The 13291-nt window shown below is 46.5% G+C and overlaps 1 protein-coding gene across 4 annotated transcripts in view; it reads left to right on the top strand.

Annotated features, from left to right (window-relative positions):
• The first annotated feature begins 494 nt into the window (after nt 1–494).
• The window catches only part of LOC130121661 (SWI/SNF-related matrix-associated actin-dependent regulator of chromatin subfamily B member 1-like), a 48085-nt gene continuing 35288 nt past the window's right edge, over nt 495–13291 (top strand). For 3 of the 4 annotated variants that reach the window (XM_056290500.1, XM_056290501.1, XM_056290503.1), the window contains exon 1: nt 495–632. In XM_056290500.1, coding sequence (XP_056146475.1) covers nt 519–632 — 114 coding nt within the window. In that variant the 5' untranslated portion in view covers nt 495–518. Of the gene's footprint in view, nt 633–940; nt 1099–13291 lie in introns of those variants that run through there. The other variant, XM_056290502.1, reaches the window with a different exon arrangement.

Consider the following 13291-nt stretch of genomic DNA (forward strand, 5'->3'; position numbering starts at 1 on the left):
GGATAAATGTCAACGACATGCACAGAATTGTCAAGTCAAGTCAATTTTTCAATTTTGTTTGTTGACAAACTTTCACCTGCACCTACCAGCAAACGGGTGAAAAGTTTCAAGTTGTACATATCAAGTTACGCCCACAACTCCGTCCACCCGTCCGCTCATCCTCACAGTTGTGGACATAACCTGATATGTACAACTTGAAACTTTTCGCCACGTTTGCTGGTAGGTGCAGATGAAAATCTGTCGCCAGTTGTGTGCATGTCATTGACATTTATCAATGGCAAATCTTGCAGGCATCGCGAAAAATATGCCATTGTCAACAGCACACGCCAACAATCAGGAAACTGGTATGACCGCTGCAGTAGAAACCGGAAGTCAGTCGACTACAGTTGTGCACAGAGCCAATTTGAGTAGGTAAAGCCTTTTGCTGCTACAGACTCCGGTACAGTAGGTGGCGGTATTCACCGGTGTAAGTTGGTTTGCGATCCGTCAACAGATTGAGGGAAGAACAAAAGAGGTACATGCTGAGTAGCTGCAGCATAAAGATGCAACTGGCTTTAAGTAAAACATTTGGCCAAAAGCCAATTAAATTTCAGCTGGAGCAGGATGGGGACTTCTACATGGTGGGATCTGAGGTGAGTCTCTATTTACAGACTGACCTCCAGTCTTCAGCGTCGTGTTGTGAGGCTTCACACATTTTCTGGCTGGTTCATGCTAACTGCAAACAAACCACATCCACGGCTTGACAGACAAAGACGCGCCCGCCGGTTTACCGCGGCACACAGGCGCGCGGTCTGTCACCTTACGCGCGGCTTTGATACGCGCGCGCAGTTCTGTCGCAAAAGCTCCAGACTGAAGCGCTTCGTCATACCCGAGTTGGACTAAGCGCGGTTTGTGGGTATTTCCCCCCCCTTTGCTTTCTTCTCGAGTCGCCCCCCCCAATTCGATTATTGCATTTCAAAACATTATATTGGCTAGCCCCCTATGTGACCCCAACCTTCTGTTGGAATGGGGTCTCATAAGAAATGGCAGCCATGAGGATTCCGTCACACAACTCTTTAACCTGCTTTCCCCCCCGAAGTCTGCACTCCAGCCGGTGGGGTAAGATGTTTAGCTGGTAGGGTAAGATGTTTAGCTAGTGGGGTAAGATGTTTAGCTAGTGGGGTAAGATGTTTAGCTGGTAGGGTAAGATGTTTAGCTAGAGGGGTAAGATGTTTAGCTAGTGGGGTGAAATGTTTAGCTGGTAGGGTAAGATGTTCAGCTGGTGGGGTTAAGATATTTAGCTGGTTGGGTAAGATGTTTAGTGAGTGGGGTAAGATGTTTAGTTGTTGAGTAAGATGTTTAGCTAGTGGGGTAAGATGTTTAGCTGGTGGGGTAAGATGTTCAGTTGGTGGGGTAAGATGTTCAGTTGGTGGGGTAAGATGTTTAGCTAGTGTAAGATGTTTAGCCAGTCAGGTAAGATGTTTAGCTGGTGGGGTAAGATGTTTAGCTAGCGTAAGATGTTTAGCTGTTGGGGTAAGATGTTTAGCTGGTGGTGTAAGGTGTTTAGCTAGTGGGGTAAGTGATCAGCTAGTGGGGTAAGATGTTTAGCTAGTATAAGATGTTTAGCTGGTGGGTTAAGATGTTCTGCTAGTGTAAGTGTTTAGCTAGTGGGGTGAGATATTTAGCTGGTGGGGTAAGATGTGTAGCTAGTGGGGTAAGACGTTCAACTGGTGGGGTGAGATGTTTAGCTGGTAGGGTAAAATGTTTACTTAGAGGGGTAAGAAGTTTAGCTAGTGGGGTGAAATGTTTAGCTGGTCGGGTAAGATGTTCAGCTGGTGGGGTAAGGTATGTAGCTGGTGGGGTAATATGTTTAGCGAGTGGGGTGAGATGTTCAGCTAGTGGGGTAAGATGTTTAGCTACTGGGGTAAGATGTTTAGCTACTGGGGCAAGACATTCAGCTGGTGGGGTAAGATGTTTAGCTACTGGGGCAAGACATTCAGCTGGTGGGGTAAGATGTTTAGCTGGTAGGGTAAGATGTTTAGCTAGAGGGGTAAGATGTTTAGCTAGTGGGGTGAAATGTTTAGCTGGTAGGGTAAGATGTTCAGCTGGTGGGGTAAGATGTTCAGCTAGTGGGGTAAGATGTTTAGCTACTGGGGTAAGATGTTTAGCTACTGGGGCAAGACATTCAGCTGGTAGGGTAAGATGTTCAGCTGGTGGGGTAAAGTATTTAGCTGGTGGGGTAAAATGTTTAGCGAATGGGGTAAGATGTTCAGCTGGTGGGGTAATATGTTTAGCTAGTGGGGTAAGATGTTCAGCTAGTGGGGTAAGATGTTTAGCTACTGGGGTAAGACGTTCAGCTGGTGGGGTAAGATGTTTAGCTGGTAGGGTAAGATGTTTAGCTAGAGGGGTAAAATGTTTAGCTAGTGGGGTGAGATGTTTAGCTGGTAGGGTAAGATGTTCAGCTGGTGGGGTAAGGTATTTAGCTGGTGGGGTAAGATGTTCAGCTGATGGGGTTAAGATATTTAGCTGGGTTGGTAAGATGTTTAGTGAGTGGGGTAAGATGTTTAGCTAGCGTAACATGTTTAGCTGTTGGGGTAAGATGTTTAGCTGGTGGTTTAAGGTGTTTAGCTAGTGGGGTAAGGTGATCAGCTAGTGGGGTAAGATGTTTAGCTAGTGTAAGATGTTTAGCTGGTGGGTTAAGATGTTCAGCTAGTGTAAGATGTTTAGCTAGTAGGATGAGATGTTTAGCTGGTGGGGTAAGATGTTTAGCTAGTGGGGTGAGATGTTTAGCTGGTAGGGTAAGATGTTCAGCTGGTGGGGTAAGGTATTTAGCTGGTGGAGTAAGATGTTCAGCTGATGGGGTAAGTTATTTAGGTGGTGGTGCAGTATGTTTCGCTAGTGGGGTAAGATGTTTAGTTAGTGGGGTAAGATGTGTAGCTAGTGGGGTAAGAGGTTCAGCTGATGGGTTAAGATGTTTAGCTAGTGGGGTGAGATATTTAGCTGGTGGGGTAAGATGTGTAGCTAGTGGGGTGAGATGTTCAGCTGATGGGATAAGATGTTTAGCTAGTGGGGTAAGATGTTTAGCTGGTGGGTTAAGATGTTTAGCTAGTGTAAGATGTTTAGCTAGTGGGGAAAGATGTTTAGCTAGTGGGGTAAGATGTTTAGCTAGTGGGGTAAGATGTTTAGCTAGTGGAGAAAGATGTTTAGCTAGTGGGGTAAGATGTTTAGCTAGTGGGGTGAGATGTTTAGCTGGTAGGGTAAGATGTTCAGCTGGTGGGGTAAGGTATTTAGCTGGTGGGGTAAGATGTTCAGCTGATGGGGTTAAGATATTTAGCTGGGTTTTTAAGATGTTTAGTGAGTGGGGTAAGATGTTTAGCTAGCGTAACATGTTTAGCTGTTGGGGTAAGATGTTTAGCTGGTGGTGTAAGGTGTTTAGCTAGTGGGGTAAGATGATCAGCTAGTGGGGTAAGATGTTTAGCTAGTGTAAGATGTTTAGCTGGTGGGTTAAGATGTTCAGCTAGTGTAAGATGTTTAGCTAGTAGGATGAGATGTTTAGCTGGCGGGGTAAGATGTTCAGCTGATGGGGTAAGTTATTTAGGTGGTGGTGCAGTATGTTTCGCGAGTGGGGTAAGATGTTTAGTTAGTGGGGTAAGATGTGTAGCTAGTGGGGTAAGAGGTTCAGCTGATGGGTTAAGATGTTTAGCTAGTGGGGTGAGATATTTAGCTGGTGGGGTAAGATGTGTAGCTAGTGGGGTGAGATGTTCAGCTGATGGGTTAAGATGCTTAGCTAGTGGGGTAAGATGTTTAGCTGGTGGGTTAAGATGTTTAGCTAGTGGGGAAAGATGTTTAGCTAGTGGGGTAAGATGTTTAGCTAGTGGGGTAAGATGTTTAGCTAGTGGAGAAAGATGTTTAGCTAGTGGGGTAAGATGTTTAGCTAGTGGGGTAAGATGTTTAGCTAGTTGAATAAGATGTTCAGTTGGTGGTGTAAGATGTTTAGCTAGTGTAAGATATTTAGCTAGTGGGGTAAGATGTTCAGCTGGTGGGGTAAGATGTTTAGCTGGTGGGGTAAGATGTTGAGCTAGTGAGGTAAGATGTTTAGCTAGTAGGGTAAGATGTGTAGCTGTTGGGGTAAGATGTTTAGCTAGTGGGGTAAGATGATCAGCTAGTGGGGTAAGATGTTCAGCTGGTGGGGTAAGATGTTTAGCTGGTTTGGGTAAGTTGTTTAGCTAGTGGGGTAAGATGATCAGCTAGTGGGGTAAGATGTTTAGCTAGTGTAAGATGTTTAGCTGGTGGGTTAAGATGTTCTGCTAGTGTAAGTGTTTAGCTAGTAGGATGAGATGTTTAGCTGGTGGGGTAAGATGTTCAGCTGGTGGGGTAGGATGTTCTGCTAGTGTAAGTGTTTAGCTAGTAGGGTGAGATGTTTAGCTGGTGGGGTAAGATGTTCAGCTGGTGGGGTAAGTTATTTAGCTGGTGGTGTAGTATGTTTAGCTAGTGGGGTAAGATGTTAAGTTGGTGGGGTAAGATGTTTAGCTGGTAGGGTAAGTTGTTTAGTTAGTGGGGTAAGATGTTTAGCTAGTGGGGTAAGGTGTTTAGCTAGAGGGGTAAGATGTTTAGCTAGTGGGGTAAGATGTTCAGCTGGTGGGTTAAGGTGGGTAAGATAGTGGGGTGAGATATTTAGCTGATGGGGCAAACATTTAGCTGGTGGGGTAAGATGTTTAGCTAGTGTATGATGTTTAGCTGGTGGGGTGAGATGCTCAGCTATTGTAAGATGTATAGCTAATGGGGTAAAATGTTTAGCTGTTGGGGAAGATGTTCAGCTGGTTGGGCAAGATGTTTAGCTAGTGGGGTAAGATGTTTAGCTAGTGGGGTAAGATGTTGAGCTAGTGGGGTAAGATGTTTAGCTAGTGGGGTAAGATATTCAACTGGTCGGGTATGATGTGTAGCTAGTGTAAAAAGTTTAGCTAGAGGGGTGAGATGTTTAGCTGGTGGGGTAAGGTGTTTAGCTTGGGGGGGGGTAAGATGATCAGCTGGTGGGGTAATGTGTTTAGCTGGTGTAAGATATTTAGCTACTGGGGTAAGCTGTTTAGGTGGTGGGGTAAGTTGTTTAGCTAGTGGGGCAAGATGATCAGATAGTGCGGTAAGATGTTTAGCTAGTGTAAGATGTTTAGCTAGAGGGGTAATATGTTTAGCTAGTGTAAGATATTTAGCTAGTGGGGTAAGCTGTTTAGCTGGTGGGGTAAGTTGTTTAGCTAGTGGTGTAAGATGATCAGCTAGTGGGGTAAGATGTTAAGCTAGTGTAAGATGTTTAGCTGGTGGGTTAAGATGTTTAGCTGGTGGGGTAAGACGTTTAGCTAGTGGGGTAAGATGATCAGCTGGTGGGTTAAGATGTTTAGCTCGTGTAAGATGTTTAGCTAGTGGGGTGAGATGTTTAGCTAGTGGGGTAAAATGTTTAACTAGTGGGGTGAGATATTTAGCTGGTGGGGTAAGGTGTTTAGCCAGTGGGGTAAGATCATCAGCTGGTTGGGTAAGATATTTAGCTAGTGGTGTGAGATATTTAGCTGTTGGGGTAAGAAATTTAGCTGGTGGGGTAAGATGTTCAGCTGGTTGGGTAAGATGTTTAGCTAGTGTAAGATGTTTAGCTGGTGGGGTAAGATGCTCAGCTATTGTAAGATGTGTAGCTAGTGGAGTTAAATATTTAGCTGGTGTGGTAAGATGTTCAGCTGGTGGGGTAAGGTATTTATCTGGTGGGGTAAGATGCTTAGCTAGCGTAAGATGTTTAGCTGATGAAGAAGAGAGTGCAGGCAGGGTGGAGTGGGTGGAGAAGAGTGTCAGGAGTGATGTGTCACAGAAGGATACCAGCAAGAGTTAAAGGGAAGGTTTACAAGATGGTTGTGAGACCAGCTATGTTGTATGGTTTGGAGACAGTGGCACTGATGAAAAGACAGGAGGTGGAGCTGGAGGTGGCAGAGATGAAGATGATAAGATTTTCATTGGGAGTGATGAAGAAGGACAGGATTAGGAAGGCGTATATTAGAGGGACAGCTCAGGTTGGACGGTTTGGAGACAAAACAAGAGAGACAAGATGGAGATGGTGTGGACATGTGTGGAGGAGAGATGCTGGGTATACTGGGAGAAGGATGCTGAATATGGAGCTGCCAGGGAAGAGGAGAAGAGGAAGGCCAAAGAGGAGGTTTATGGATGTGGTGAGGGAGGACATGCAGGTGGCTGGTGTGACAGAGGAAGATGCAGAGGACAGGAAGAGATGGAAATGGATGATCCGCTGTGGCGCCCCCTAACGGGAGCAGCCGAAAGTAGTACTATTAGTAGTAGTAGTAGTAGTAGTAGTAGTAGTTATCAATTCCACTCTAAGCGAGTAGTTTGTTCATCAAAACCGGCGCATCAGTTCACCTGTGAGTATTTCACATTTACTATGAGCACTACGAGGTGAGATTCAAAAGCGTCCTTAGTTATGCATCACAAGTGGACAGCTGTGAACACAGGTCTGGACTGCTGTGAACACAGGTCTGGACTGCTGTGAATACAGGTCTGGATAGCTGTGAACACAGGTCTGGACTGCTGTGAATACAGGTCTGGATAGCTGCGAACACAGGTCTGAACTGCTGTGAATACAGGTCTGGATAGCTGTGAATACAGGTCTGAACTGCTGTGAATACAGGTCTGGATAGCTGTGAATACAGGTCTGAACTGCTGTGAATACAGGTCTGGATAGCTGTGAATACAGGTCTGGATAGCTGTGAACACAGTTGTGGACTGCTGTGAATACAGGTCTGGATAGCTGTGAACACAGGTCTGAACAGTTGTGAACACAGGTCTGGACTGCTGTGAACACAGTTGTGGACTGCTGTGAACACAGGCCTGAACAGCTGTGAACACAGGTCTGGATAGCTGTGAATACAGGTCTGGACAGCTGTGAACACAGGTCTGAACTGCTGTGAATACAGGTCTGGATAGCTGTGAACACAGTTGTGGACTGCTGTGAATACAGGTCTGGATAGCTGTGAACACAGGTCTGAACAGCTGTGAACACAGGTCTGAACAGCTGTGAACACAGGTCTGAACAGCTGTGAACACAGTTGTGGACTGCTGTGAACACAGGCCTGAACAGCTGTGAACACAGGTCTGGATAGCTGTGAATACAGGTCTGGACAGCTGTGAATACAGGTCTGAACAGCTGTGAATACAGGTCTGAACAGCTGAGAATACAGGTCTGGACAGCAGCTGTGAATACAGGTCTGAACACAGGTCTGGACTGCTGTGAACACAGGTCTGGACAGCTGTGAACACAGGTCTGGACTGCTGTGAATACAGGTCTGGATAGCTGTGAATACAGGTCTGGACAGCTGTGAATACAGGTCTGAACTAGAGCTGTGAACGAATGCCAAAAATAGGCCTCGAACGAATAACGAATATTACACACTGAGGTTCGAATGGCATTCGAATACCTTGAATTTGCATATCACCCCCAAAAATCAATACAGAGAGAGTAAGTCTATTGTAGCCCGTGTTTTTATTAACAGCATATTTATGACAACATAAAACTCCAGCACATATTAGTCCAAAAACTGTTGTTGAGCACCCCTAAACATAAAATAAATCTGACTAGGAAAAGGCCAGATGATGTTAACTAGGGCCTACTCTAAGTAACATACAAGTAAAATAAATCTGACTAGGAAAAGGCCAGATGGTGTTAACGAATTTACCGTAAGTAACATAGGCATAGTAAATTATCCATGACCCACGGGGCTTAAAAAAATAAAATCAAGAGTCCTACTCACTGTAGTAGTATAAGAAGTTGTGCTAATAGTGGTTTGCGAGAAAAACCAAAGCGTCCACGTGTTCAGACTCGAGAGCGCTCCTTTTTTTGGTGACTATGTTTCCCGCATCAGAAAAGACACGCTCAGAGCGCACGGATGTCCCTGGCACGGCGAGGTATCTCTGAGCCATCTTCCCGAGGTGTGGATATTTTCCGGAACCACACGCCTTCCACCAGAGAAGTGGGTTTTGGTTGGCAGGTATCGGGACTTCAGATTCATAGTTGTTCATCTCTTTCTTGAGGTTTACACCATTCTGCAGTTCTGGTACAGCCATGCAATACGTGTCCCCAAACAACTTTGTCACGGGTTCTCTCTTCGATTTTCCCATTAACAGCCCAAAACCCAAAGAATTTCCATACGTAACTTCTCAGATGTTGTGGAGTATGAATGACTCTCGCAGGAGATGTGCTAGTGCTAGTGCTAGCGCTTGGGTACCAGCCAACGTTCTTCTCGGATTCCGCCATTTCCTGTGTTCTATGAGCCCGCCCGCTCGGCGTGGGAACTGACAAGAGCTTTTTAATTTCCGGTTTTACTACGGATGTAGGCTATGCTTATTTTCATAAAATACGTTTCACGAAACCATCATTTATTTCCATTTAAACGTGTGTGCATTAAAAATAATAATATTAATAAGGGGGAAAAATATATTAAAAAATATATTACAAAAAATCGAATTTCATATTTTCATATTCAAATTCGAATATTATTACCATAATTCGAATGTACATTCGAATTTCAAATGCTATCTGACAGGCCTAGTCTGAACAGCTGTGAACACAGGTCTGGACAGCAGCTGTGAACACAGGTCTGAACACAGGTCTGAACTGCTGTGAACACAGGTCTGGACAGCTGTCAACACAGGTCTGAACTACTGTGAACACAGGTCTGAACAACTGTGAACACAGGTCTGGACAGCAGCTGTGAATACAGGTCTGGACAGCTGTGAACACAGATCTGGACAGCAGCTGTGAATACAGGTCTGAACTGCTGTGAACACAGGTCTAGACAGCAGCTGTGAACACAGGTCTGGACAGCTGTGAACACAGGTCTGGACAGCTGTGAACAAGGGTCTGGACAGCAGCTGTGAATACAGGTCTGAACTGCTGTGCACACAGGTCTGGACAGCAGCTGTGAATACAGGTCTGAACTGCTGTGAACACAGGTCTAGACAGCAGCTGTGAAGACAGGTCGAGATAGCAGCTGTGAACACAGGTCTGGACAGCTGTGAACACAGGTCTGGACAGCAGCTGTGAATACAGGTCTGGACAGCTGTGAACACAGGTCTAGACAGCAGCTGTGAACACAGGTCTGAACTGCTGTGAACACAGGTCTAGACAGCAGCTGTGAACACAGGTCTGAACTGCTGTGAACACAGGTCTAGACAGCAGCTGTGAACACAGGTCTGGACAGCTGTGAACACAGGTCTGGACTGCTGTGAACACAGGTCTGGACTGCTGTGAACACAGGTCTAGACAGCAGCTGTGAACACAGGTCTGGACAGCTGTGAACACAGGTCTGGACAGCAGCTGTGAATACAGGTCTGGACAGCTGTGAACACAGGTCTAGACAGCAGCTGTGAACACAGGTCTGAACTGCTGTGAACACAGGTCTAGACAGCAGCTGTGAACACAGGTCTAGACAGCAGCTGTGAACACAGGTCTGGACAGCTGTGAACACAGGTCTGGACAGCTGTGAACACAGGTCTGGACAGCAACTGTGAATACAGGTCTGAACTGCTGTGAACACAGGTCTGGACAGCAGCTGTGAATACAGGTCTGAACTGCTGTGAACACAGGTCTAGACAGCAGCTGTGAACACAGGTCTGGACAGCTGTGAACACAGGTCTGGACAGCTGTGAACACAGGTCTGGACAGCAGCTGTGAATACAGGTCTGGACAGCTGTGAACACAGGTCTAGACAGCAGCTGTGAACACAGGTCTGAACTGCTGTGAACACAGGTCTGAACTGCTGTGAACACAGGTCTAGACAGCAGCTGTGAACACAGGTCTGGACAGCTGTGAACACAGGTCTGGACTGCTGTGAACACAGGTCTGGACTGCTGTGAACACAGGTCTAGACAGCAGCTGTGAACACAGGTCTGGACAGCTGTGAACACAGGTCTGGACAGCTGTGAACACAGGTCTGGACAGCAGCTGTGAACACAGGTCTGAATTGCTGTGAACACAGGTCTAGACAGCAGCTGTGAACACAGGTCTGGACAGCTTTGAACACAGGTCTGGACAGCTGTGAACACAGGTCTGGACAGCAGCTGTGAATACAGGTCAGGACAGCTGTGAACACAGGTCTAGACAGCAGCTGTGAACACAGGTCTGAAGTGCTGTGAACACAGGTCTAGACAGCAGCTGTGAACACAGGTCTGGACAGCTGTGAACACAGGTCTGGACAGCAGCTGTGAATACAGGTCTGGACAGCTGTGAACACAGGTCTAGACAGCAGCTGTGAACCCAGGTCTGAACTGCTGTGAACACAGGTCTAGACAGCAGCTGTGAACACAGGTCTGGACAGCTGTGAACACAGGTCTGGACAGCAGCTGTGAACACAGGTCTGGACAGCTGTGAACACAGGTCTGGACAGCAGCTGTGAACACAGGTCTGGACAGCTGTGAACACAGGTCTGGACAGCTGTGAACACAGGTCTAGACAGCAGCTGTGAACACAGGTCTGGACAGCTGTGAACACAGGTCTGGACAGCTGTGAACATAGGTCTAGAGAGCAGCTGTGAACACAGGTCTGGACAGCAGCTGTGAATACAGGTCTGGACAGCAGCTGTGAACACAGGTCTGGACAGCTGTGACCACAGGTCTGGACAGCTGTGAACACAGGTCTAGAGAGCAGCTGTGAACACAGGTCTGGACAGCAGCTGTGAACACAGGTCTGGACGGCTGTGAACACAGGTCTGGACAGCTGTGAACACAGGTCTAGACAGCAGCTGTGAACACAGGTCTGGACAGCAGCTGTGAATACAGGTCTGGACAGCAGCTGTGAACACAGGTCTGGACAGCAGCTGTGAACACAGGTCTGGACAGCAGCTGTGAACACAGGTCTGGACAGCAGCTGTGAACACAGGTCTAGAGAGCAGCTGTGAACACAGGTCTGGACAGCAGCTGTGAACACAGGTCTAGACAGCAGCTGTGAACACAGGTCTGAACAGCTGTGAACACAGGTCTGGACAGCAGCTGTGAACACAGGTCTGGACAGCAGCTGTGAACACAGGTCTGGACACCTGTGAATACAGGTCTGGACAGCAGCTGTGAATACAGGTCTGGACAGCAGCTGTGAACACAGGTCTGGACAGCAGCTGTGAACACAGGTCTGGACAGCAGCTGTGAACACAGGTCTAGACAGAAGCTGTGAACACAGGTCTAGATAGCAGCTGTGAACACAGGTCTGGACAGCTGTGAACACAGGTCTGAACTGCTGTGAACACAGGTCTGGACAGTCTGAACGCACGCAACACGTCCTCAAGTCATGTTGATATCTGCTCCCTGGGACGCTGTTCTCCACGTGTCTTGTGCAGCAGGAAGTCAGACGTGTCCCTGTTCCCGCTGCAGGTCGCTGAGTACTAGGTGCAAACTGTGACATGAAGTGGAAGTTGATTTACCTTGCAGTCACTATAAAGAAGTGGGTGGCGTTCGAGCAAATGGCTTGTGAACTGTGACATGTTGCCCGTTGTGTATCGAAATCTACAACCTGTAAAATTATGTGACCCTGGCTTGATAACGCACTATTTTGGCGGCCCCCCGATGCAAATCCTAATCTTAACCACATCACACCCACAGGTCAAGTCTAACTGTGCCCTGGCCAACATAGCGTGCATTACGAGAAGGGTCATGTAATCTGCCGGTGTTCCGATTTTGTCCTAACACCCCTTCTGCTGCACCTGTCTTCCTGTATATTCTACACAGAGGTGTTTGTCTTCTGTTGATGTCCTGTCAGCACCGACAGACCTGGTGCTGGGTCCAGTAGAGCGGTACCGTAAAGGACTGCCTGTGAGGAGTTCATGAAACGCTGCGTTCAGTTTCTTCAACATCTCTTACCAAGTTGTGCATGAGACTCTGACAAACCAAGTCCTGCTCACCCGGTCCTGCCTGCATGGCAGCAGGTGCTGTGCAGCTCGGAAAGGGGGTTTTGTTTTTGTGCTCATAGTACTGCGTATGACACAGTCCATCGTCACGGTGTCCACAGAGCTCTCTTCTGCGACTTGAATCTTGCAGATTTAAAGACCATTTTCTGGTGGGACCTGAAAGAATCTCCGTTATAACGACCAAACTAAAGATCATGTACGGTCACTGAACGAGGATTAGGAAATTAACATGCAAATTTCTCGCTAAAAATTTTATCAAAACACATTTAATGCCGAAACTATTTAAAATATTGCATTTCCACTGAGAATGAAAAGGTAAGCTGTTTTTTTTTCCACGGACAGAAGCTTGACAGTCACGCGATGTGGACACAAGGTCCAACACAATTGGACATGTTGAAAAGTTCATATGAAACGTATATTTGCTATATAAAATAGCTATTTTATGTATGTATATATATATATATATATATATGTGTGTGTGTGTGTGTGTGTGTGTGTGTGTGTGTATACAGTGCATCCGGAAAGTATTCACACCTCTTCACTTTCCCCACATTGTGTTATGTTACAGCCTTATTCCAAAATGGATTAAATTCCTATTTTTCTCATCAATCTACACACAATACCCCATAATGACAAAGTGAAAAAGGTTTTGTAGAAATTTTTGCAAATGTATTAAAAATAAAAAACTGAAATATTGCATGTACGTAAGTATTCACACCCTTTGCTATGACACTCAACATTGAGCTCAGGTTCATCCTGTTCCCACTAATCATCCTTGAGATGTTTCTACATCTTGATTGGAGTCCAACCGTAGTAAATTCAATGGATTGGACATGATTTGGAAAGGCACACACCTGTCTATATAAGGTCCCACTGTTGACAGTGCATGTCAGAGCAGAAACCAAGCCATGAAGTCAAAGGAATTGTCTGTGGACCTCCGAGACAGGATTGTATCGAGGCACAGATCTGGGGAAGGGTACAAAAAAATTTCTACAGCTTTGAAGGTCCCGAAGAGCACAGTGGTCTCCATCATTCGTAAATGGAAGAAGTTTGGATCCACCAGGACTCTTCCTAGAGCTGGCCGCCCAGCCAACCTGAGCAATCGGGGGAGAAGGGCCTTGGTCAGGGAGGTGACCAAGAACCCGATGGTCACTCTGACAGAGCTCCAGCGTTCCTCTGTGGAGATGGGAGAACCTTCCAGAAGGACAACCATCTCTGCAGCACTCCACCAATCAGGCCTTTATGGCAGAGTGGCTAGACGGAAGCCTCTGCTCAGTAAAAGGCACATGACAGCCCGCTTGGAGTTTGCCAGAAAGCACCTAAAGGACTCTCAGACCTTGAGAAACAAGATTCTCTAGTCTGATGAAACCAAG

This window comes from Lampris incognitus, chromosome 12 (genome assembly GCF_029633865.1).
Source record: "Lampris incognitus isolate fLamInc1 chromosome 12, fLamInc1.hap2, whole genome shotgun sequence".
NCBI lineage: Eukaryota > Metazoa > Chordata > Actinopteri > Lampriformes > Lampridae > Lampris > Lampris incognitus.